General features: G+C 48.9%; 6 protein-coding genes across 6 annotated transcripts; 3 read left to right on the plus strand and 3 right to left on the minus strand.

Annotated features, from left to right (window-relative positions):
- Nucleotides 1–107: 107 nt before the first annotated feature.
- Nucleotides 108–6,399, plus strand: SEC7 (Arf family guanine nucleotide exchange factor SEC7; the record flags this gene model as incomplete). The annotated part of the gene is made up of 6 exons (XM_041695089.1): nucleotides 108–1,859; nucleotides 1,918–2,102; nucleotides 2,160–4,459; nucleotides 4,518–4,884; nucleotides 4,939–5,997; nucleotides 6,063–6,399. 6 exons carry the CDS (start codon nucleotides 108–110, stop codon nucleotides 6,397–6,399), a joined length of 6,000 nt encoding a protein of 1,999 aa, XP_041560855.1.
- A 274-nt stretch (nucleotides 6,400–6,673) lies between these two features.
- MET8 (bifunctional precorrin-2 dehydrogenase/sirohydrochlorin ferrochelatase MET8) lies at nucleotides 6,674–7,514 on the minus strand (the record flags this gene model as incomplete). The annotated part of the gene is made up of 3 exons (XM_041695091.1): nucleotides 6,674–6,812; nucleotides 6,871–7,352; nucleotides 7,419–7,514. 3 exons carry the CDS (start codon nucleotides 7,512–7,514, stop codon nucleotides 6,674–6,676), a joined length of 717 nt encoding a protein of 238 aa, XP_041560856.1.
- Nucleotides 7,515–7,795: 281 nt separating this feature from the next.
- On the plus strand, nucleotides 7,796–9,535 carry APUU_70241S (ribose phosphate diphosphokinase subunit PRS1; the record flags this gene model as incomplete). Its single annotated transcript, XM_041695092.1, has 5 exons — nucleotides 7,796–8,054; nucleotides 8,125–8,134; nucleotides 8,186–8,306; nucleotides 8,389–9,452; nucleotides 9,505–9,535. The coding sequence occupies 5 exons, from the start codon at nucleotides 7,796–7,798 to the stop codon at nucleotides 9,533–9,535; spliced, it is 1,485 nt and encodes a 494-aa protein (XP_041560857.1).
- A 7,063-nt stretch (nucleotides 9,536–16,598) lies between these two features.
- On the minus strand, nucleotides 16,599–19,493 carry pldA (putative phospholipase PldA; the record flags this gene model as incomplete). The annotated part of the gene is made up of 8 exons (XM_041695093.1): nucleotides 16,599–16,613; nucleotides 16,679–17,227; nucleotides 17,287–17,744; nucleotides 17,797–18,057; nucleotides 18,113–18,734; nucleotides 18,790–18,942; nucleotides 18,992–19,383; nucleotides 19,445–19,493. 8 exons carry the CDS (start codon nucleotides 19,491–19,493, stop codon nucleotides 16,599–16,601), a joined length of 2,499 nt encoding a protein of 832 aa, XP_041560858.1.
- Nucleotides 19,494–20,120: 627 nt separating this feature from the next.
- On the plus strand, nucleotides 20,121–21,871 carry APUU_70243S (DUF890 domain protein; the record flags this gene model as incomplete). Its single annotated transcript, XM_041695094.1, has 10 exons — nucleotides 20,121–20,200; nucleotides 20,256–20,303; nucleotides 20,362–20,437; nucleotides 20,493–20,503; nucleotides 20,554–20,652; nucleotides 20,697–20,770; nucleotides 20,821–20,953; nucleotides 21,000–21,090; nucleotides 21,143–21,406; nucleotides 21,461–21,871. 10 exons carry the CDS (start codon nucleotides 20,121–20,123, stop codon nucleotides 21,869–21,871), a joined length of 1,287 nt encoding a protein of 428 aa, XP_041560859.1.
- Nucleotides 21,872–22,089: 218 nt separating this feature from the next.
- APUU_70244A (tetratricopeptide repeat protein) lies at nucleotides 22,090–25,050 on the minus strand (the record flags this gene model as incomplete). Its single annotated transcript, XM_041695095.1, has 1 exon — nucleotides 22,090–25,050. The coding sequence occupies one exon, from the start codon at nucleotides 25,048–25,050 to the stop codon at nucleotides 22,090–22,092; it is 2,961 nt and encodes a 986-aa protein (XP_041560860.1).
- Nucleotides 25,051–25,356: the final 306 nt, after the last annotated feature.

The raw sequence follows: 25,356 nt of genomic DNA on the forward strand, positions 1-25,356 counted from the left end.
TATCCAAATCATCTTTCCCCAAGCCTCGATTTTTCTAATTAAGTACTCCATTCCATGTGGGACTTCTGTCTTCCTGCTCCCGAATACTCCAGACGGAGTCTCGCATAATGGCGGAAGCTGAGAACGGCTCTATTAATGAGCTACCCCAACCCTCTGCTCCCCAGGCAGACAAACAGAATGGTGTTGATGTTGTTACCGAACAACCGCAGACTCCGGATGAGGTCGCAGAGTCGAAACCAACATTACCAGACGAGTCAGAGCGCCAGGAAATTCAATTAAGCGAATCAGAAAAGCGCGAATCACCGCAAGAAGAGTTGGAGGGCGACGAACATGGCCTACCGCAAGATCCGTCTCCGGCATCCCCGAAAACCACTACCGAACCTCTCGAGCCTGAGGACGAACAAGATCAGTCGGATACGAGAGATGACCAAACCGATAGTCCACGCGAAGAGCAACCTTCCATTTCTGAAGAACAGCCCAATGAAAGTCCTGATATTCCCTCAACCCAAGATGAACCGGCCGCGCAAGACATGCGATTACGTTCAGACTCGCGGTCGACCACCGCGACGTTCGCAACACACCGGTCATCAACAGTCAGTTCCACCGTCTTCATTGTGACAGCATTGGATACAATTGGTGCGTCGCGGGAAGCTCGGAAAAGCAAGGAATTGGAGGATGCTGTGAAGAATGCGCTCACCAATATCAAACAATCCGATCGCCACCCAATCGATCCTGAAGTATTATTCCGCCCTCTGCTTCTTGCAAGTAGAACTTTCAGCATTCCTCTACAAGTTACCGCTCTTGATTGCATTGGCAAGCTGATTACTTACTCCTACTTTGCATTCCCATCTACCCAAGATGCCAAAGCATCAGAGTCAGAAACACCTACCGAACAACCTCCTCTTATAGAACGAGCCATCGATGCCATTTGCGACTGCTTTGAAAATGAAGCCACCGCGATTGAGATTCAACAACAAATTATAAAGTCACTTTTGGCTGCGGTCTTGAATGACAAAATTGTGGTGCATGGAGCAGGTCTTTTGAAGGCTGTTCGGCAGATTTACAACATGTTCATATATTCCAAATCCAGCCAAAATCAGCAAATTGCTCAAGGATCTCTCACACAAATGGTCAGCACAGTGTTTGACAGACTTCGTGTGAGACTGGATTTGAGAGAACTCCGCATTCGGGAAAGCGAAAAGGTGCAGGCTGGCTCTTCGGATATTGTGGCAATCGAGGCTTCTGATGCTCCTTCCACCGCTGAGGATGATCAAGTATCTGATGTTGCTTCTGTTGCAGCAGATCAGCCGGTGTCTAAGGAGCCAACTGAGAAACTCACTCTGGAGAGTTTCGAATCAAACAAAGACGTCACAGCCGTTAATGATAACGTACCGACTATGGTTACTCGCGCCAGCATCAACAAGAAGAGGGCACAGTCTATGTCTGGAGCTTCCGGAGAGGAGAAAGAGGCCGAGGATGCAGCCAATGACGAAGATGATGTCGATGAAATTTACGTCAAAGATGCCTTCTTGGTTTTCAGAGCTCTTTGCAAATTGAGTCATAAGATCCTCAGTCATGAGCAACAACAAGACCTCAAATCCCAGAACATGAGATCCAAGTTGCTGTCCCTGCACCTCATCCACTACCTCATCAATAACCACGTCACCATTTTCACCTCCCCCCTCCTCACGATCAGGAACAGCTCCGGTAGCTCAGAACCGATGGCCTTTCTCCAAGCCGTTAGACCTCATCTCTGTTTGAGTCTAAGTCGAAATGGTTCTAGCTCAGTACCCAAAGTATTTGAGGTCTGCTGTGAAATCTTCTGGCTCATGCTAAAGCACATGAGAGTGATGATGAAGGTTAGTGGGCCCTACTTGTTGTTTTTTTTATATGCTTTTATGTCTAACTTTGAACCAGAAAGAACTAGAGGTTTTCATGAAGGAAATATATCTGGCCATTCTTGAGAAGCGAAACGCACCCGCCTTCCAGAAGCAGTATTTTATGGAGGTATTAGAGCGATTAGCGGATGAGCCCCGTGCCTTGGTCGAGATGTATCTCAACTATGACTGTGATCGCACGGCGTTGGAGAATATTTTCCAGAAGTTCGTCTCCTAAACTCCAGATTTGACCATTTTCATTATTCTAATAACATTTCGCAGTATCATTGAACAGTTATCACGACATGCTAGTGTCCCAACAGCCGTGAGCCCGGCCCAGCAACAACAATACCATGAACAGCATGTGAAGGCCTCTAGCGTTGGAAATGAATGGCACCAGCGTGGTACTCTTCCTCCTAACCTTACAAGCGCCAGCATAGGAAACAGTCAGCAGCCAACTGTTCACAGCGTGCCGCCGGAGTACATATTGAAACACCAAGCTGTTGAGTGCTTAGTTGAGATACTGGAGTCACTGGACAACTGGGCCTCGCAGCGTAACGATGACCAGACTGCCCCCCGAGCTTTTTCGCAAAAGTCAGTCGACAACCCTCGAGACTCTCTAGATAGCAGTGCTCCTACGTTCCTTGCCTCACCACGGGTCGATGGCGCCGACGGTAGTACTGGCAGGTCCACCCCGGTTCCGGATGACGATCCCAGTCAGGTAGAGAAGGTAAAACAGAGGAAGATTGCGCTTACTAACGCGATTCAACAATTCAATTTCAAGCCCAAACGAGGCATCAAACTTTCCCTTCAGGAAGGTTTTATACGGTCCGACTCTCCTGAAGAGATCGCATCCTTCATACTACGCAACGAACGCCTAGACAAGGCCATGGTCGGAGAATACCTTGGGGAAGGTGATGCCGAAAACATCGCTATTATGCACGCCTTTGTTGACATGATGGACTTTGCTAAGCGGCGTTTCGTGGATGCTCTCCGCTCCTTCTTGCAACACTTTCGTTTGCCAGGAGAGGCCCAGAAAATTGATCGGTTTATGCTCAAGTTCTCAGAACGCTATGTCACGCAAAACCCAAATGCTTTTGCTAATGCGGACACAGCATATGTGCTTGCATACTCTGTTATTTTGCTCAACACCGATCAGCATAGCTCCAAGATGAAGGGCCGCCGAATGACCAAAGAAGACTTCATCAAGAACAACCGTGGTATCAATGATAACCAGGACTTACCCGATGAGTATCTAGTGTCAATCTTCGAGGAGATTGCCAGCAACGAGATTGTTCTAGACACGGAAAGAGAGCAAGCAGCAAACTCCGGCGCTCCTGCCGCTGTCCCGAGCGGCCTCGCGTCCAGGGCTGGACAAGTCTTTGCAACAGTAGGGAGAGACATACAGGGCGAGAAATATGCGCAGGCCTCGGAAGAAATGGCCAACAAAACCGAGCAACTCTATCGAAGCCTGATTCGAGCCCAGCGCAAAACTGCCGTCAAGGAGGCACTTTCGCGATTCATCCCAGCAACTTCTGTTCAACATGTTGGCTCCATGTTCAATGTCACTTGGATGTCTTTCCTCTCGGGCTTGTCCGCTCCCATGCAAGATACGCAGAATTTGAAGAGCATCAAGCTTTGCATGGAAGGCATGAAATTGGCTATACGGATTAGCTGTGCGTTCGATCTCGAAACCCCTCGCGTTGCATTTGTCACTGCTTTGGCAAAATTCACAAATTTGGGCAATGTTAGAGAGATGGTCGCAAAGAACGTCGAGGCACTGAAGATACTTCTGGATGTCGCGCTTTCAGAAGGAAACCATCTGAAAAGTTCTTGGAGAGAAATCCTCACATGTGTCAGCCAACTAGATAGACTTCAGCTACTGAGTGATGGAGTTGATGAGGGCTCCCTGCCGGATGTTTCGCGGGCCCGCGTTGTGCCTCAATCTCCATCCGACGGGGCAAGAAAATCCATGCAATCACAGAGACGCCCGCGCCCAAAGTCCATTACCGGGACCACGCCCTTCCGCGCGGAAATAGCAATGGAGAGCCGTTCAACCGAGATGGTTAAGGGAGTAGACCGAATCTTTACCAATACTGCTAACCTCTCTCACGAAGCGATAATCGATTTTGTTCGAGCGCTCAGTGAAGTGAGTTGGCAAGAGATCCAATCTTCTGGGCAAACCGACTCTCCCCGCACCTACAGTCTCCAAAAATTGGTCGAAATTAGTTATTACAACATGACCAGAGTCAGAATTGAGTGGTCCAAGATTTGGGAGGTACTTGGGCAACACTTCAATCAGGTTGGATGTCATTCCAACACAACGGTGGTTTTCTTCGCACTAGACTCGCTCCGTCAACTCTCAATGCGCTTTATGGAAATTGAAGAACTACCAGGATTCAAATTTCAGAAAGACTTCCTCAAACCATTCGAGCATGTCATGGCTAACAGCGTCGCTGTTACCGTAAAGGACATGATTCTTCGATGCCTCATACAAATGATCCAGGCTCGCGGGGACAACATTCGATCTGGCTGGAAAACGATGTTTGGCGTGTTTTCGTTCGCAGCTCGAGAACCATATGGTAAGTGATGCGGGTCTTTGATGTTTTATAGGGCACCATTAGCTAATTGCGATTAAAGAGGGAATTGTAAACATGGCATTCGAACACGTTACTCAGATCTACAACACCCGTTTTGGCGTCGTCATCACACAAGGAGCCTTCCCTGACCTTATTGTCTGCCTTACGGAATTCTCTAAGAATATGAGGTTCCAAAAGAAGTCACTACAAGCGATTGAACTTCTGAAATCCACGGTTACGAAGATGCTGAGAACCCCAGAATGTCCTCTGTCTAATCGTGGCACGTCTTCGGAAGGCTTCCATGAGGATGCTACAAACCTTACTCAACAACTCACTCGACAGTCAAAAGAGGAGCAGTTCTGGTATCCTATCCTGATTGCGTTCCAAGACATACTCATGACTGGTGATGACCTTGAAGCTCGGTCACGGTAAGTTATCCAGCTCTAGCCGTCGGAAAGATCTTTGCTAACTCGGGATTCCAGGGCGTTGACGTACCTGTTTGACACTTTGATACGTTACGGTGGGAACTTCCCTCAAGAGTTCTGGGATGTACTCTGGAGACAACTCCTATATCCCATTTTTGTTGTATTGCAATCGAAATCAGAGATGTCGAAGGTGCCAAACCATGAAGAACTTTCGGTCTGGCTCTCAACGACAATGATTCAAGCGCTACGGCACATGATAACCTTATTCACGCATTACTTCGATGCGCTTGAATATATGCTTGGGCGCGTCCTTGAACTCCTGACGCTATGCATATGTCAAGAGAACGACACCATCGCGCGAATCGGCAGCAATTGTCTTCAGCAACTGATTCTACAAAATGTTGAGAAGTTTCAGAAAGATCACTGGAGCAAGACAGTTGGTGCATTCATCGAGCTGTTCAGTAAGACTACTGCATATGAACTATTCACAGCTGCAACAACTGCTACAACTATGACGCCGAAGACGCCCTTGGCGCAAGAAGTAAATGGACAGACAGCAGACATTCAGGAGGAGGCGGCGCAGGAGTTGGATGAGCCATCACCAATTCAAGAAACCCCTGTCGAACCTTCCAAATCCAACGGGACGTCAGATGTGACTCCCGATCACGAAGATGGAGATATGCCTGCAGCTTCAGGCACCGAGTTGGAAGACTATAGGCCTCAAACGGATACTCAACAACAACCTGCTGCAGTTACTGTGGCAAGACGTCGCTACTTCAACCGTATCATAACGAATTGTGTGCTCCAACTGCTGATGATTGAGACGGTCCATGAGCTATTCTCCAACGACAAAGTCTACGCGCAAATACCCAGTCATGAGCTACTGCGGCTTATGGGTCTATTGAAGAAGAGCTACCAATTTGCCAAGAAGTTCAACGATGATAAGGACCTACGAATGCAACTTTGGCGCCAGGGATTTATGAAGTCCCCACCCAATCTCCTCAAGCAAGAAAGTGGAAGTGCCGCCACCTACGTTCACATCTTGTTCAGGATGTACCACGACGAGCGAGATGAGAGGAAGAGCAGCCGCGCGGAAACAGAAGCGGCACTGATCCCGTAAGTATTCGAACGAAAAATTGACGACATTTTAAATTTGTACCGTTTGCTAATATTTGTTTCAGTCTTTGCGCGGATATCATCAGTGGCTTTGTTCGACTTGATGAGGATTCGCAGCACCGGAACATAGTAGCTTGGCGTCCGGTTGTTGTGGATGTTATTGAAGGTTACACAAACTTCCCACTTGAAGGATTCGACAAACACATCGAGACGTTCTATCCCCTGGCTGTCGAGCTGCTCGGCCGTGACCTGAACCCTGAGATTCGACTTGCTCTCCAATCCTTGTTGCAGCGAATCGGAGAGGCGAGGTTAGGTGTACCTGCCCGACCGCCAGTCCCTGTCAGTCCAAGGCAGTCAGTATCAGAGAAGTCGCCCCGCAAGCATAGTGTCGGCCGACACTGAATATTTTAGTCTCGCATTTTCACTAGACGGTTTGTGTACCTGCCTTTCTTCGTTGTTGTTCTATATCGATTCTCTTTTTGGATATCCTTGTCCCTCTCTGAGAGAGGTTTTCTTCCTACGTCTCAAGACTATTGAGTGTAAAATTAGCCATACCGGAATGTTTTCTATTTATTTTCCTTAAATCAACCCCTGTGCTCTCCAGTGATAGGCCTTGTACACATATATACAATCCTTCGAACCATTAGGGTTTCCAATACAACATTGATCTCAACCTTCAAGCTGGAAGGCTGGATCGGACCTCGGCAAGAGTTGGAATACCGCCAGACTTATAATGAGTAAGTAGAGCAGTCATGTCTCCCTCATTCATTTGAACCAAGTCCTCTAGATTCCATGATTCACAAACACCGGACATCCTATTGTAAGTACAATTAGTTTCATGATAGCTGGACAACAACAAAAACCTGAACGTACCATTTCATCCGTTTAGGACCTTCCTGTGGACTAGGGGCTACCTCCCTTAACTTCTGCCTCAATTTTCCGACGTTCTCGATGGCAGCACCCATGTTATCGGGTAAGGTATCTGCGATTTTCTTTCGAACAATACTTGCAAGTTTCGGTCCGTTCCCATTTGTACTAACCATAACTTGTAGCGGACCATCCCGATGCACGCTGCCAAAGTAAAAGTCACACTCTTGAGGCACATCGGCTATGTTCGCTGGTATTCGCCTTTCTTTGCAAAGTTTCCAAACGCGAGTTGAGGCTTCTGGGTCGTCTACAGCACATAGGACCATGTCGGCGCCTTCTAGATCGGGGTGCTCGAAAGTCCGGTCAATGTGGGCTATTTGACCCTCCGAGACTCGATAGGCAACTTCTTCATTTAGCCCTGAATTTGGACAAACAACTGTAACATTGGCATCCGCGTTGAGGGCGTGGAGGATCCGGCCAGCAGCTACCTGTTGTACCTGGTTAGAGAGTGTGGCTGACGTACGATATATATTGCGGTAGGGAGTAAAACTGACCTCACCACCACCAACTACCAAAACATTCTTCTGTTTTACTTGCCAAGCAACAATCAAGGAACCCCCTCCCTGCACTTTTGGAAAATTTGACGCCATTATTTGACTATGGTGGAAGCAACCCGAGAGGTGGGGTGTCTCCGTGACCGCGGGCAGGCGGCTACGGCGGCCGTAGACACCCAAAGCGTCAGTTCTTCCCTACGCGCCGATTTCTTTTCTTTTGTTCTCCACTCACTTTCCATCTTTTTTTTTTCTCTTCCTTTTTGCATCCAACTTCCCCCCATAACTTCGTCGTCCCTCTGAGATGACGCTAATCCGTTAACTCTCTTGTCTTTCTTCAGCTTGATGCCTACCTTCGCTTAACTTTTCTCTATCCCAGGATGCGGGGAGTGCAGGTCTTCGCAGGGGGTTCACATCCCCTCCTCACTGAGACAGTCTGCGAGAGGTTAGGTACTTCACCTGCCAAAGTAGACCTTGGAAAATTTAGCAATGGCGAGACCAATGTAAATGTTGGTGTCTCAGTGCGAAATCAAGATGTGTACATCATCCAGAGTGGCAGCGAGAAGATCAATGACAGCGTCATGGAGCTGTTGATCATGATCTCAGCTTGCAAGGGAGGCTCTGCAAAGTCTATCACAGGTATGGCTGCCTGACTCTGTTTTTAAATGCGTACTTAGTATGGCTGGCGAGGCTGACATGTTTCTTCTAGCGGTTATGCCGTATGGATCCTAGTTGGGCTGATTGCTACACATGATGCTGACGCAGACGAGGTACTTCCCATATTCCCGCCAATCCAAGAAGAAGAGCCATCGTGGCTCCATCACCGCGCGTATGCTGGCAAATCTCCTGACAGTCGCTGGGGTCGACCATGTGATTACTTTGGATCTCCATGTGAGTGTTGGAAAGGTTGATTAAATGCGGTAGAATCGCCGTTATGTGATTGGATAATGTTCTAATCGGCTTTTTGCTCAAGGCATCCCAAATGCAGGGATTCTTCGCTAAGCCCGTCGACAACCTCTTTGCTGAGCCTTTTATTGCACGTTGGATCCGTAACAATGTTGCCGGCTGGAGGGAGGCTGTTGTCGTAAGCAAAAACGCCGGGGGAACTAAGCGTGTAACGTCATTGGCAGATACACTGAAACTCAACTTTGGCATCGTTACAACAGACAGACGTCGCCCCAAGCCTGGGACGACTCTGGCTGATAGCACGGTTTTCTTTGAAGCTTTGGACCAGGAATCTACACCACTACCCAAAATTCAAGACCCGTTCGTTGCTCGGACTCACAGTGAAAGTATTGGCGCTTCGCAATCAGGGGAATCACACCCTGATATGAATGAAGTTGACACATTCAGTACTTTGCGCCCGGAAACCCCATCAGGTGCCCGACGACCCTCGGAGTTGGAAGCTGTAAATGAATACACCGATGTTCGGGTTCGGGATGTGATCACCGGGCGACTTGTACAAGGCCACCTTGTTGACGATGATTATCCGCCGTCCGGACCTACTTCGGTGCCGGCATCCGGGGATGCAACTCCAGGGCAGCCTACCGGTGCGGATAATGGTGAAGCAATGCAAGATTCAATGATGGATTCTATCCTATCGACTACGTCGTCGTTACCTGGTGATCATGCTCTGGGTGGATCATTCGACGCCGCCGACTCTTCCGACGACGAAGAAGAAGGCAGCGTCGGCCGTATCCCCGAAAAAGAGAAGACAATCACATTGGTCGGAGATGTACGAGATAGAACTGTGTTCCTCGTTGATGACATGATCGACAAGTCAGGATCATGGATTGCGGCAGCAGAAACTGTAGTCAAACGCGGCGGGGCCAAGAAGGTCTACTGCATCGCTACCCACGGACTCTTCGGGGACTCATCCCTTGAACAAATGGAGGCGTGCGCGTCTATTAACTACATTGTTGTCACTAATACTTTCCCAATATCTCCGCAAGTGGCTCAAAAATCTAAGAAATTGATTGTCATTGATATCTCAAGCCTTATAGCTGAGAGCATAAGACGCCATCACTATGGTGAAAGGTCAGTCAACCCCCGAATCAATTTAAAGACAATTGTGCTAATGTCATTACAGTGTCTCGGCCTTGTTCCACCTCAATGACTGACTTCAAAAGCAACTGAATTGTGCGCAAGTTCCATGCTTTCCATTTGCATATACACCGATTGATGAAGCGTTCATGATACCACTACTGAGTAGTACGCTGGTAAGATAACGAAAAGACGATAATGACAAAAATTCCTGATGATGTCTCAAATCTGTATAGAAATTGGGCACTTTTACTCAATTCTTGCAGGGCGTTTTTTTTTCATTTTTTTTTTTCTTGAGGGGCTGTTAACCACATTCTTATCAGGGGCAAACCCTATATGAGGAAGCTGAATTTATTTCATGTATACTTGATCTCAATTCTCGTGTACGGTGGCAGCTGGTGATTGAGAATGTGGTCTTCTACCATCCACTCCCGCACTGGGCTCAGCCACCTATTACCTTTCCCATCCCTCCTATCTCATCCCACTCGTAGCCTATCCGGCCTGTCTATCTCTTAGAGGCCAAGCTGAAGGCATTGCCTCAGCATCACCAGCGGTGCAGTCCACTCTGGGTACTGCAGGAGCGTCTTGTTTCAAATCCACAAGATCGTTCTTAACGGAGCGTTGGAAGAGCAAATGAAAGTTTATTGAGCGTTCCTATCCCTTTCATAGCATTGCTGTGGAAGGTTAGACTCGGGAGATAAGCTTTTCGAGAAATGAAGGCATCAGCTTCTGAAGTTAGTCTTCTGGCCATTTTTGGTCCGTGGAGCTGATGCAAGAGAACCTCTTGAACATTCCGTAACCTACTTTGTTTGTATGGTGAGGTCTCGACAATCTATTGGCTACGCTAGCCTCGAAAGATACCTTTAGAATGATACACCGTTTTCTTTTTGCTGTTTGTTTGTTGTCCCCTGGGAATTTCATGTAGTCTCAACTAGGGTTAGTTCAAGTATCTGCAGCCACGGTGTCAACCTGCAACCCGGGCCCACCTTGAATAGCATGAAGAAAGGATTATAGGTCGCGTGAGCAGACGATGTTCGAGATCTCGGAGTTCGTATACGAATATGATTTCCGAATTACATTGACCGCCGCGGACTCGACGAGAGGCGGCAGCAGCGAGCCGAATCATGCAGACCATGCTGTCATACTGAAAGAGGCCCGGTTCATCTACGTGACACAATCATCGGTGTGCCGTGCCCGTGAAAGGGAATGTGCATGGGAAATTAAGTTCCAATAATGGTAAAAGTTTGTAGCGGTGTGAGCGAGCCCGACAATGATCTTTTGACGAAGTCCCTGTTATGCAGCAAAATCGTACCGGGTATGTGGTACGGAACAATATGACATCAGACTAAGTGTACAAGGTACAACTACTCCGGAGATGGCCAGATTGTACTTTCGTCTCGAGAACACCGCGGAAGCCGGGAATCCGCCGGCGCAGGCCACTTGAGGCATTGACACCTCCACGAGGCGATATGAAAAGGATGAACCATTATTGGTTTTTCTTTTGAGTTAAAGAGCTATACTTATGGAAGGACTTCGACATTCGACACCACTCACCAGATCCAGCCGTCGATGAAACGCCATCGGTTGCACAGCTTCCCCACCCGACGATATGGCTTTTCGGGAAATAAGAAAGCTTGTGGAGATCATTAAATATACAGTTCGTTATCATTTGTTGGTCAACACGCAGTCCTGGAGCCGGGCTGACAACAAAAAGACCTGTCGAAATGTCAAAAGTACCAAATCTTAAAATGAAAAAATAAAATAAAAAAGAGGGATGGAAAAAGAAAACAATTTGGAAACTTTGAACTCAGAGCGGGGTTCCCAGACCTTCCTCAGAGGCGCATCTCTCTCACCAGCCACCACATAGCATCATGACGAGCTGTAACTTGAACCAGTCAGAAGCATGATTGAATTTGTCGCGGAATCGTTTCCGGTAGATCGGCTGGACAGGGGGGAGCGTCGAGATTCGACTTGTCGTCCCTGCCTGATGTTGGAAATGAGCTTTCATGATGATAACGAGTTCTGACTCCTAGTTCGTGGGGTAGAATTAGGCAAGTTGCTACCGAGCAATCGATTTTATGCTTTGCAGGTTTATTCCACGCAGAGTTGACTTCTCGTACGCAATTTGATGTGCATAAATGACGAAGACCACGTTTTACACACGCATTATGTTTGAGCTCTATTCTGGTGTACGGTGGCCCGCAACAAACGACCAATGTTGGATTGATCATGTTTGGGAATTCAAAGCAAGTCCCGTGCGAGCCTGCCAGGCCGGTATCGGGGTCGTTGGCGCGTCGCTGCAATGGGTATGCAATAATAGAATTCTGGAACACCTGAAAGTCCTTCGTGGGCGCCCTGGGTCTTTGCATCTGAGGTCAAGAAGGACAGCGCGTGCTCATATTGTCCAATGTCTAATTCTATAACCAAGACAGGATATTGCAGAATCCGCTCAACGTCCCAGGAATGTCAAAAGGTGTGTGATCTGGGCGATGATTTGCGGTTGATATCTCGATCTACTTTTTTAGCGTCGCCTCTTTCTAAATTAGATCAAGTCTCAAGCCATTCTGGGTCTAGGCCGACTTCGGTGGAGCCAACCTCCTGGTCAACAATAATCCTCATCTGATTTTCAGGCAATCACCAGGGTGAGCTGAAGGAAGGGAATTCTATGGAATGCTTCTGTTGATTACCGCTATCCAATCATTAGATGGTAAATTGATGCAGGAAAAGCACAGAAAAAGGGCTAACCTTGCTCATAGCCTCGACCAAGGGAGGGTCATGTTCAAGCTGTCTTTGCAGATCCTTCCGGAGTGAACGCAGTCTGAGTTCCGTCTCCCAACTGGTGGCCGAAGGAGCTAGCATGGGGGCTGGCCTACGGAGTAAATTAATTTACTTCGCGGCTCGTTTTGCTTCCTGTGACTGCGAACCTGGTTGACGGGCCCGCGGAAAGTGTACAAATCTCCGCCAGGATCGGCCGTGATCAGCCAAAAGTTGAAAGAAAGGAGCGAGACCGTGAGACACCGGGGAGCAGTTATGACCAAGATCCCGGGATCATCTGACCGAAACTCGATTCAGATTGAAGTCACAGGCCTTGTTGAGCTCCGCTTGAGTCGGGTCTACGAATGCGACATGTGTGTAGAGAATGAGAATGGTCATATGGTATGTGGTGAGGAGCCGGACAACCTCAATTGCTTCAAGTCGAGATCACTCTGGGCCTGGCTTTCTGCAGGGTTGGGAAGTTGGGGCACCCCTGCTTTTGGCGGTGGATCATATCCACTTTCAAGGAAAATTGTTCCTATGAGCACGCATCGTGGGAAGATTCGTTCATGGCGTCAGTCGAGAACGGCTTTCGCGGCGGTCGGCCACAGGACGAGGCGAGGGGGGAATTGCTTGCGATAGCGAGCTTTGACCGGGTTCTGAAGCAAGCCAGTAAGTGACATGACAATCAGACAGTGAGACTCCGGCTGATCGTGGGGGCTGAAGAAGTGGAGAGAGTCCGAGAGTGGAATGGAGGAATAATGATAGAAGGAAAGTTGGGAAGATGAAGCTAGATTTTGGTTCCGCTGGATTGGGAAAGCGACAGAAAAGTCAAAGTAACTGACTGACCGGGGATCGTCTCTCTCTCTCTCCCACTTTCTCGAGTCTCAACGAACTCAGCTTCGTACTTTGTTTTCTCGCTCGCCCCGTACTTTTTGTCTTCCTTCTCGCTCGTCCATGGGCTCCAGAACCCAACTTGATGCAGGACCAGCTTTATTTTCCACACAGACCCTCACGATCTGCACGCCAAAAGGGATCCAGCACCACAGCCCTGGGTAGGCACTGCGCACCAGGTTTCAAGATCTGCCTGTGAAAATGTGCGATCAACCGATCCTTTGTCGATCCGGCAAAATCATGCTTATTCTTGTTTCGTCGGCGCGCCCTCAGTTGGTGAGGGAGCTCCTGTCTAGACCCAGCACCTTGTTGGCGGTTGCTAATGGAGCAGCGCTCGCCGAAAGTTAACGACGACACTATTGCATGTCTTTCTCCGTCCCCGAAAGCTTTTACCCACCTAGCTGGCCCACTAGAGATATATCATTTATAGTTGAACTTGGGACCCTCCAAGTTTTATTCCGAAGGGCTGCGATCGGTTTTTGATTCCTATTATTACACCGTCGCTACCTCAGCCTCCCGAATCTACACACAACTCCAGTAGGACTTTTGGATACGACGCCCACAACCTTGCAAGCCTATTATTTCCTCCGGTGATTTTCAGATCATAATTGAATTTTCTCTCGTTGCTCCACTCACCAATGGACCGAGAATAAACGGGTACTTGCATTGTCAGTTGCTATCCGATAAAGATAATTCCCATGCAGCCGGCCCTGCTCCTGGCCTGGACTCGTACAGTTGCCGGGATACCTGTTGCTGAACAGCTGCTCTAAGTGAATGTACCCGTTAATCCTTGATGTCTTCGTTCTCCGGTCACGTCTGAAGCTCGCCCTATTTATACCTACTATGGAGCCCCAGTTCAACACTCTCATCTTCCACGACAATTTCTCTTTCGCTCAACTTCTCTGAACCAACTCGTTATTGACACATTATCCGAGAACGTTTATCTTTGCCTCTCGTTTTTTGGAAGCTTCCCGCAAGATCAATCTTCCTCCACCGTGTTTCACCTCCCCTTACTCAAGGCTGTAGAAGTCCTGGCCGGCTGCTTTGCCCAAAGTTCTCGGATCGAGGTGATCATCCGTACTTGCAACACTCTGCCGAAACTTCTGGTGATCACGAAGCTTCTTTGAACCCTATATCTGCACGAGGTATTTAGACATTGGAAACCAGTCAAAACAGGGCCGCAAACTGGATGCTAACCCTACTAGATACCTGATTCAGGATAGCGTCAACAATGGCCAATCAGTGTTCCGGCCATGTCTTTGCCATTGTGCAGGCCACGAACGGCAATATCCTTACCTGGCGGTGCTCTGACTGCAACTCCGGGCCTTTTGTTGCTATCTGGCGCTGCAAGATTTGTGGCCACTGCCGCTGCAATGCTTGCCACACCGCTAAAGCATAAGTAACAGTTACATTTCGGCTGTTACCCGTTTTAACGTCCCTTACGACTTGGTATGAGAAACAATATGCCTTGTCCCCTTTTATTTTCGGCACAGCGCTCTTCAGCGCTCTTGTGCAATTTCCAAACCACGAGCTGACTTGTTATACTGTTTTATTGTCTAGAAATCGATAGTTTCCACAAGCCGCTCTAGTCACCGCAACACCTGCCACGATTCCCACAGCATCAGCTCGCCATATGTGGATTTACTTTCCTTTCTTTGTTCAAAACTCAGTTTCAAAAATGTTCCCTTGAATCTCACCTCATATTTTCTGGCCTTTGGACGAATCGGCTTTCATAGAAGCTGCCATCCATGGCCAACTGTTCAATCGGATTGATGATCGCGACCCATTGGAGGATCAGGCTTACTTACCTTGGCCCTACCCAATATGACAACGGTCCCGGAATCGGTACTTTGGCTGGCCTCAACCAAAAATTGCCTTTTTAATGGTCTGTCTGCTTTCTATGGCATTCAGTCTAATTTATTCACTTCTATATTTCCGTTATTGAGCGCGTATTAACCATTTTAATGGAGCACTAACGGCCGAACCTATGCTATGCCTATGAAACTCGTTTTCTGTTGCGAACGACGCATTGCGATGGTGTTCAAGGATCGGGAGCAAAAGCAAAGTTTATTTCGTTTTCCTATTCGATTTTGATTCCTCACTTGGTTCTGTCGTCGAGTATCCTTGCCTCTTTTCACTTTGCGTCCAGCTTACTTTGCATGTGTGATTGGTGGATCAAACTGTGCTCTTTATTGCATCTTATGGTGAAGCGTGGATTGTGATACATATCCATAGATTAATTGTAATTCTTCTTTTCGTTTTCGATAGAAAAAAATTCAACCTTACTGCGGCGACGCAGCCAAGATCAACCAACCACTCTCAATACAAAATTAATTCCCTTGTTCCACAGCTCATCCAGAAGCAGCATGTTCCGATGCCGCTCCTGCACTGCGCCAGGCCATGCTCGAATTCCGCTTCACCTATTTCTTTAGTTTAATCCCTCTGTGCCACTGCTATGGCATGGGCGGCATGGTATGACCGCGCACCTGACCAGTTCCACTGTACGACTCTACCAAGCTGCACACTGCGTAGTCACTGCTGGCGAGAACGAGAAACCTTACTCAGGCAAGTTCCAATTGAACCTCACCTCGCCCTATGTCGTCTCCTTGACCACCCTATCCTGCGCTGCGCATTCTCCGCTCGTCCACTATAAACTCCAAATTCAAGAGGTCGAATCACTACCATACACAACGCTCGAGAATTCTCACCTTACCAATGAACTTAACATAATAGAAGCCAGAGACTGGCTTAGGTTAAACTAAATAAGGACTAATGCGAGACCTTCCATATACTAATTTTTTTTTTTTTTTTTTTTTTTTTAAATAGATTCTAGAAGCTTCCTAGCGCATGGTGCCAAAATGAATGCCATTGTGCTCTACCGGCTGTGTCTGCGCTTTGGTTTCGAGCTAGCATTGGCAGTTAGCACCAAAATAGACTAGGAAGGTATGCTGCCTGATGTTATAACCATGGTTGGACATGGTAGCACCATGCAGAGTGCGTGTGATACCCACGACGCTTTTTTTGCTTTTGGCCAATATGAAATTGCGTCTTGGGGAGGAGTAAGAATTTATCGGGGTAGGGTATGTATGCTAAAGTGTAATTCTTTGATCCTTGAATCGGGATGGAGTTGGGCTGGCTGGACTTGCCTGGGCCTTCGTTTGGTACGTGGGGGTGGCTCTAGTTTGTTTTTAAATTCTAAGTAATTGGATGATACGAGGCTTGTTGTTTAACGAGGGGTAGATGGAGAGTTCGACTGGCCGCGGGATGTTGGTATAACTCCATTTTTTGAGACATGAGGGGAGATTTTGACGCGTGCCTGTATCTGTACGTTTCAAGTATAAGAGAATTCCAAAAAATCTGAATAAATGACTTTAAGTACAGGAATATTTGGGTATTAATCCAACTGGGGCAATCCAAAGAGGGTGAATATTGGTAAAATATGAATGAAGCGGAAAATGAATCCGGATTCATGGAGTTATGTTGCGTGAGATATCAGGTGTAAATACTCTGTTAGTGGAGATTGTCAGTACGCGAAGGAAGAACAGAAGTTAGAAAATGCGTGGAGAACGTACTTCCGTAATTTGGTTAACCTGCAGACCCGGCTCCGCCATTTCCGCATCCTTCAGGAAGTCTAAAGGCATCCAGACGAGATGTCCTTTGATTTTATCGAGCTTCTCTCGGACTTCTTTGACCGGCATGTAGGGATCGAAGAGGTGGCCAAGCTTACACCCGTCCTTGGGCCTATACGAGTCATATTGTTCGAAGGTTTTGATATTGTCATCGGGGTCTGTGCGGAAGAGCTGTCGGTAGACCTCGGTGTTCACGCTAGCCTGGCCTGTCCATGTCTTCCAGAGTTCATCGTTCAATGGGTCGGTGACGAAGTCATTCTCCGGGCCCTCGAGAATCTCATTCATGCAGACAGTGGGCGGCTGGGCATTCGGATGCTTGGATGCATCATAGTCCTGTGCCGGGAGCAGGCCAAGATGCTCTCTCCACAATTGTCGACGAAGAGTCGCTGCAAGGCGCGCGGCCTTATAAGGTTTTCCGTCCATTGTGCTGTTGATGAAATCTTGATCCTCAACAACGATGGCGAGCTCGCTGTCGTGGTATCCGAGTTGGGACTGAGAACATTAGTTTGCATGTTTTTTTTTTTTTTTGAAGCGGTCAGAGAATCCCTTACTCGATCGTTGATATTGGCACTGCCGCAGATTGCCACCCTATCATCCACAATGCACACCTTGCCGTGTACATAAAGCTCTTCCTGAACGAAGTTCTCCTTCTCCGCTTCAGGATCACCCTCCCAAATCTCGTCGGACATTTTGCCGCCGTTAAGCATTGCTACGTGGGATACGTTGTCTTTGTTGGCAGCAGGGTGTCCTTCGCGAGCTTCATTCCGTTCCTCATATTTTTGTAGTTTGGCGATTCGCTCTTCTTTCTCCTTCTCCGCATCTCCGTAGTTGACTTCGTGCTTATCGCCGTCCTTACCAATAGCCGGGTGGACACTTTCGCTCGTAAGGGTTTCTGCCACTCCACGCTGGATATCATGATATGTTACCCCAGCCTCATTTTCCAACTCTACAAGCGCAGGAGTCTTATTGATTCGATCAAACGCCCGCAAATTGAAGACGAAGATATGCTCTGTGGTTTATCAGCTAAGTATTGGTTGCACCGAGTTCAAGCTGCGACTCACGTGTAGGATCAACTCCCTGGGCCGATATCTGACCATAGATGGAGTGCTCTCCTCGGTTGATCGATTTATACTGATAGTCCATGATAGCGCGAGTTCCAGTAGCTTCGTTTTGTCGAAGGTCTCCGGCAAATCCGGGGATAGCGGGGATGACTATAATTACTCTGAACTTTCTTCCTTCTTTGCCCGCTCGGACGCAAGCATCGACGATAGAACGTCCAATTGTGTTGAGAATGGGCTGTTGCTCGTCACCAGTGGCAGTGACTAGGGTTTGTTAGCATGGCCACATTGACACATAGGACAACCACAATATGCTTACTGAAAAACTGATTCTCAATGTAGACAAAATGCTCAGCTTTACTGATGATCTCCTTGTAAGCATTCTGGATGCTGTGTTCAACCAGGATGCCGCTGCTCCAATCAGCGCTACTTCGAACAATCTGTGCTCCAACGGATCCTTGCTTGCCACGGAGCTTGGTGCTCAGAGGCGAGTAGGGGTGCTGCACGTAGTCACCGACTGGGTACTTGGGGCGTTGAACGGCAACAATATCTTCATCATCTCCAGTGCGACCTTCGAGAAGAAGCCAATCAACGCCCGCGTCTCGCTTATACTTGTCACGCTTGATAAAGTTCCACCGGAGGACAAAGTGTTCGGCAATGTCATAGACAGAGTCACCAATCAAACCCATAGCGACATCATGCCATGGCATTCGACCGTACTCTGCTTTACTGATCTCATTTGATTGCCAGTCCCCTACACTTTGGAAGTCCATAATCCGGTTGTTGTTGAATTCTTGCCCGGGGAAGACCTCTGCCCTCAGATTTGAGGGGTGCACGTCCGCTAGTGGATGCTGGTGTGCGTCCCACCTACCGAAGCATAGGTCAATACCTCCGATGAAAGCCAAGTTGTAATCGATGACGATAAATTTCTCGTGATGAGCCTGTGACCGTTAGCTCCGGCCATGACTGAGCCTTGGGCGACCAGGCACAACTTACCCAGTATAACGTCATGTCAGCCGCGTTTTCGAAAATATTATGATCTGGGTGGCGAAGGACTTTGATGTTCCCGTATCCAGGGCTTCCCTCGGGGCAAAGTGCCCGCAGAGCGTGCTTTGTATGAGCAGAGTTACACGTCAATGCTTGGTTCACCTACTCTAAGTTAGCAGTTGCCGGCGATAGGTTACTCGAGATAACCAACCTCCTTGTATACGATCACATAGATCTTCACGCCGGCCTCCGCCTTACGCTTAAGGATCTGATCCAATCGCCATTCTTGCGTTGTGAGAGCAGGCCTGCGAAGGAACAGTTCTGGCGAAAGCCACCAGTCCTCGATATAGATGACCTCCTTTGCTTGCTCCAAGGCTATGGAAACAGCCCAGAGGTAGTCGAGCGCATCGACATACCATTTGACTCTGTTTCCCTCCCGAATGGGTGCAAAGGAACCAAAACGGTGAGACTCGCTGACTGCGGTTCTTTTCCTGTCGGTTTCCTGCTCATGTTCTTCATCGTGACGGTGGTTCGGGTTTACAATGTTGAAAAACTTGCCGACTCTGTGCTTTAGGTGGTGTGCCTTTTCATCGATATGGGTGTCTGTGCGGTGTTCGACGTTAGCAATCAAATACCTGGCAACAGCAATTCTAGGATTGTTGACCTTTGAGGTGATCCCCAAGGTTATGGATCTTATCCTTGAAATTATCCATGGTGACACTGTCGGCAGGGAAATGCAGCGCTAGGGTGCTATGTTGTTGATCAATTGACGAAATAACCCAATTCCGGCGAAGAGCACATCCAGCCGAGCAGAATTGAATAAAGGGAGTGTGAACAAGGGGCGGGAGTGGTGCCTATGGTAAATAGGCCGCCCTACCGCCTTGTCGAGTCTGGCTCTTGATCATCGTGAGGGGCGCTGGGAGTGACGTCGTGTGCCGCCCCGCGTCATCGCCAATCGCTCCACTCCAGGGCAGCTTTTCACGCCCCCCCGTCAAGGAAACAGCCCCTGCTTTTCGTTCATTCGGCGGCCGGAAACCTGTATTTCTCCATCTTGGCATCTTTTCCTGGGTTGGCGCGGTCTATCATAGGGCTGGTGCTGATGGTGAAACCCCAATTGGTGAGAGTCTCTCTGAGGCAGCTTGTGCCTGGAAGGTGGGAAGCCTCCACCAGCACAAGACTTGACATTCTCCACGTCGAGGAACTCCTGGCTAATCAGATGCGCATCCAAGCACGATCTTACAATCCAGAGTCACAGACGAGATCCTGCTCTATTCCCGAGCAACAATTCCTGCCCCTCGTTCTCGAAATAGCCAAACCCTTACCCGCTTGTATATGGCACTATGGGCGCAGCTCGCGATATTTACAAAGACGGCGTGGACTTCGCATCTCTCGCACTCCAATCCCCTGATTTCGCTAAGTTGTTCGTACAACCTGAGACCCGACCACATGGAGTTCCGTGACTAAAATTAGAATAGCCTGAAACCAAATAACCAATTGGACTTCACAGACCCTGGCGCTGTTAGGTAAATAGCGATGATGCACTGTTTTAGGTCAGCTCCTCAACTGACTCTTAACTCCCAGGCAATTAACTGTGAGCCTTCTCAAACGAGACTTTGGTCTGAAAGTCGAAATCCCAGAGGACCGACTTTGCCCACCTGTAAGCTCAGGTCTTAATCCACTACAAGTATGGTGACTAACGCAGTCACTACCAGGTTCCGAACAGGTGAATTAACCTCATGAATATTTAAATCGTGCCTGCGCTTACAGCATCAGGTTGAACTACGTCATATGGTTGCAGGACCTCTTAGACACAACAGGGAATGAATATCGAGATAGCTATGACCCCGACAGGGTTATTACAGGCCTTGATATGTATGTTTTAAACACATCCTCTAAGAAAGATCTAATTTAAGCAGTGGAACAGGATGTTGCAGCATATACCCTCTTCTAGGGGTTACGATGAGACCTGGCTGGAATTTCATTGCGTCTGGTGGGATGGTGCATCCACTACATAGTTCCGTGCATGGCTAACCGAATAAGATATTGACGATGAAAATATCAGGACCTCCAAACATACAGTCAAGGCTAATGAGCTGGAGTCGCGTATTCGAACCGTGAAGACAAGCTTGAGTGATGATCTTTTTCCACTGGACACCGTTCTTGGTGCTGAAAGGTATTGTGATTCATTCTTGCCCCCATACCAGACTAACGGCTCAAAGGCTTGACTTTACGATGTGTAACCCCCCATTCTACTCTTCTCAAGACGAGATGCTAGCGTCTGCTGAGGAGAAAGAGAGGCCTCCATTCTCGGTATGTGGTCTAGCCTGAACACCGATGAACAATTGTTAAACAATAGAACTAGGCCTGCACCGGCGCGGAGATCGAAATGGTAACTCCTGGAGGGGAAATATCCTATGTAAGCCGAATGATCACAGAGAGCGTACAGCTCAAAGAACGAGTCTCCTGGTATACATCAATGCTCGGAAAGCTTAGCAGCGTTTCCATGCTAGTTGAGAAACTCATAGAATTGGGGAACCATAACTACGCCGTGACGGAATTTGTCCAGGGAAACAAAACCAAGAGGTGGGCAATCGCTTGGTCATGGGCAGATCTCCGCCCAACTGTGGTATGGATTAGTCTAATTGCCTTATCAACTAAGTGAGCCCTAACACCACTGCAGAGCGTCGCACGCGGTATACCCGGTTTCCCTAAACATCTTCTCCCTTTTCCATCAGAATACACCTTTGAGCTACCCGATAGCTCCATCGACAATGTAGGCAATATTGCAAATACGGAACTGTCATCCCTTCACATCCACTGGGTGTGGCGCAAAAACCTAGCAATGGGTGTCGGGTTCGCCCCAGAAAACGTCTGGGCTCGTCAATACAGGCGAAAGATGAAGATGTCCGATTCGGAAGAAAAGCCAGAGGTTGATGAGGACAAGGCGGCGCTTGGGTTCAAGATTCAATTGAAGATGGACCCCGTTGAGGACAAGCTTGTCCGAGTCGTAGTTCGGTGGCTTAAGGGGACGGATTCTGTTTTATTTGAGAGCTTCTGTGGGATGATTAAGAGGAAACTGGAGGGGCGATAGCTGGAATATCAAGCAGACAAATAAACAGGCCTGCTCCATGGAGGTACTCGGTAGGGTAAGATATCAAAGCTTTTTTTCTAACCCAGACACACACCAAAAATAGGAAAAGAAAAAAAGAAACCATATTTGGGCCAAAAAACAACAACAATCAGCCAGCCAGCCACATCAATCGCTCACCATGTCTCATCCCTTCAATCTCAATTTCTCTAGGTATTTGTCTACCTCCCCCCAATCTCACTCTGCAGCTCCCTCAACCTTTCCCACCCTTCCGTATCCTCCCAATACTCCTTCCCCTTGCCCATAATCCCACGAACCGCACTTCTCGCCTTGAATCTCCAATCTTTAGCAACAAGCTCCGCCTCATCACCAGGGACTGCATCCTCCCTATCCAGTGGGCCGTATTTTGCATACCCATTGCGCACCAGCCTCTCCGTTGCAGTAACAATATCCGTCCACCGCTTCTCATCGCCCATCTGGAACGCACCTTGCGACGCGGACGCAACAGTCGCACGCCAGGCCTTTTCGTGCGCCTCTAGAGCTCTAGAAGGGCGTTCGCGGAAGCGCTCGACGGTTGAGACGAGGAGCCAGAGCGGCGCAGAGTGGGTTATTAGGGGGATGACGGAGTTTTCGATTAGTGAGAGGATCGAGCCGGCGATTGTACCGCTACGGATGACGGGCTCTGGCCTGGTGTCTGATTTCTGGCCCTCGGTCGGCGTCGAATCAGAGTTGGGTTGGATGAGAAGGTCGTTGTAATCGTATGCGGTGACGAGGTGGTCGACTAGCATTCCGAGGACTGGGATGTCGATTGACTTTTCGCCAGTCTTTGGGCCTAGAAGTTCAATGACTTTGCGCTGGGCGGCGATGACGTCGCGGTAAGGAGTTGAAGGGGGAGGGATGGAAGCTGCGACGGTGAGGAGGTTATCCCAGATGCGGACGTCGGTGTTTTTGAGTTGTGCGGCGCGGTGAAGGGCTGCGATGGCCTCGCGTTTGCGCTTATGGGGATCTTGGGGTATACTTCGGGGTTCTTCGGATTCTTCCTCGTCCTCGGCTAGCTCGCGTGGTTCTTCTTGAAGTAGTTGTTCTTGGGTATCATCGGATTCAGAGGGTTTGGAGGTTCGGAGCATAGCTGCGGCGAGGTTACTCCATGCTTCTGCGTCGGTGTCTTCAAGTTGGACGGTTCTTGTGAAGGATTCGATTGCTCCATCCCAGTGCTGAAGCTCGAGTTGGACGCAACCGAGGGCGAACCAGGCGCCGTGGTTGAGGCGGTTGATGTGCAGACTCTTTTTGTAGGCTTCGGCGGCGTTTTCAAGAGCGGGAGGCTGCAGGGTGAGGAAGTGGCGGGCTAGAGAGCGCTGAGCGCGTGCATATCGGTGGTTAGAGACTTCCCAAGCGCGGTCGTACATGGTTGGATCACTTTGGAGGTCACCGAGAATGCAGAACAGACGGGGAGCGTCGGCAGGAGGAGGAGATATCTCAGGCCCCTCGAATTGTTCATTCTCATCGTCTGGGGTTTGCCCTGTTGGCTCGTAGAGTTGTCTACGGACGGTGATCCTGGCTTTGTCTTCTTTATCCGTCGCAGCGTAACAGAGCGCAACTTCGGCCCACAACTGCAAGCGTTCGTAGATTTCCAGAGCGGTTCGAAGACCTCCAAGATTAACCCATCGGTTGGCCAGCTCAGATTCGAGATCCCAACGCGTGGAGAAGCTCAGTAGCCAGATGTACTTGAGTCGATCTGCAGCCGATGCAGACTCCTCTCTCTCGGGTCTTGGGAGGAAAGTTGATGGCTCTTGCTGAGTTTCAGTTGTTTGAGTGTCTGGCGTAGCCGTGTCCGCCAGGACCTGATCGACGACAGCTTGCATCTGCAAAACAGCTCTCTCCACGGTTCTGGATCTGTACCCTTCAATCCGGCTGCGTAGTAGCAAACCCTGCGTGTAGATTTGCCAGTTCGAACTGCCACCATCAAGAACCCTTGTAGCATAAGGTGCGGTCTCCTCTCGAGTAAGTCCATCCTCGGGCCTAGTATTAGTGATTGCGGCGGCGAATGAGAGAAGGATAGCAGAGTCAATTGGGTCAAGCATCGGCTGCTCTCCAGGGTCAAGAGACGCCAACGCAGGCGGAAGCGTAGACTCCTCTTGCACAGTCACAGCCTTCTCCTCAGACTCCTTATCGGATTTAGTGAAAGAAATAGTCTCCAAAAGTGTATCATCGTTGAGGTCCAACTTCTTCGGCGCGGATACGTCGCCGTCAGCATTATCCGAGCCCTCAATCTTATCTGTGTTGCTTTCATCGCCCGCACTTTTCGCCAATATGACAAGCTGACTGATATCCCTGTCCTGAAACTTCGTCCGTTTCCCCAGTCTGCCAGTAAGCGCAAACTCGAACTTTCGCTCCGCAGCAGCGCTCTCGAGATCGGTTCTTGCCTTGGCATCGAAGCCGTGGTGAACGTGGACTGTGGCACGTTCCAACAAGAACTTGCCCTTATCCAAAGCAGAGGACTTGACATCTAACAAGCTCTTACTAATGACGCCCAAATCCTTGTAGATAGCATCTTGTAGCGTGCTCGTAACCTCGGATAGCATCTTCTGGTGCAGGAAATTGACGCGCATCCGTATAGTCCTGGCCACTAATGGGCCATCTCCAATAAGAACATCCGCATCGACCAGGATAGCCTTCGCAACAGCGAAGAGCTCCACACACGGGGTGAGCTTGTATGCCGCCTCCCCATCGACAGAGAAATCCCGAATGACTCTATCGCGAACTGCTCGGAGCGTGGTGAGGTTTGACCGTAAAATTGAGGGCACGATAACATCTACGGATTTGAATTCGAGCGGCGGACCAGTAACGTTGGTTTGAAGAAACGCGAAAAGGGCGGCGAGGCCGATGTGCAGCAATTGGGACCTCTGCTGCTCAGGGTTTAGGCCATCGATAGGTGCGGCAACCACTGCTTTTGTTTTCTCCGACACAAGCTCGGTGTATGATATTTCCCCTCGGGATACGCGTTCGAGAGACCCATCGTCTGTAGAGGAGTGTCCGAATACCGCTTTTGCGAGTGGCAGCTCGAGGACTGGTGCTATTTGCCCATCTTCTATGCGTATCGGATCATATTGGGTTTTTAGCGATATCTCGCTGAACAGAGTGTCCAACGATGCGGGGTAGTTCGGGGTCGAGGAATCGGCCATATTGGGAAGTCTGTCAGCCTAAAACCAGCTTTTCTTGGGTCAGCAAGGGGAAATTAACGCGATGCTGGACACCGCGATTCGGCGGAGCACAGTACCGGTGCAAGGAGGGGTTGTGATGAGTCTCGGAATGTTCTATCAGCACGCTACCATTTAACGGCTCATACTGGGAGACTGGGAAGATCTGAAGAGCACGGAGAGATAATGAAATTCCTGCAATAAAAAGACTGACTAGAAGCCAGAAGAAAGAGTGACTGGATGGAGGAGAAATGAATCATGATCAACCCCGCCGTCTTTTTTTCGGCCGCA

This window comes from Aspergillus puulaauensis, chromosome 7 (genome assembly GCF_016861865.1).
Source record: "Aspergillus puulaauensis MK2 DNA, chromosome 7, nearly complete sequence".
In the NCBI taxonomy this organism is placed as follows: Eukaryota; Fungi; Ascomycota; class Eurotiomycetes; order Eurotiales; family Aspergillaceae; genus Aspergillus; species Aspergillus puulaauensis.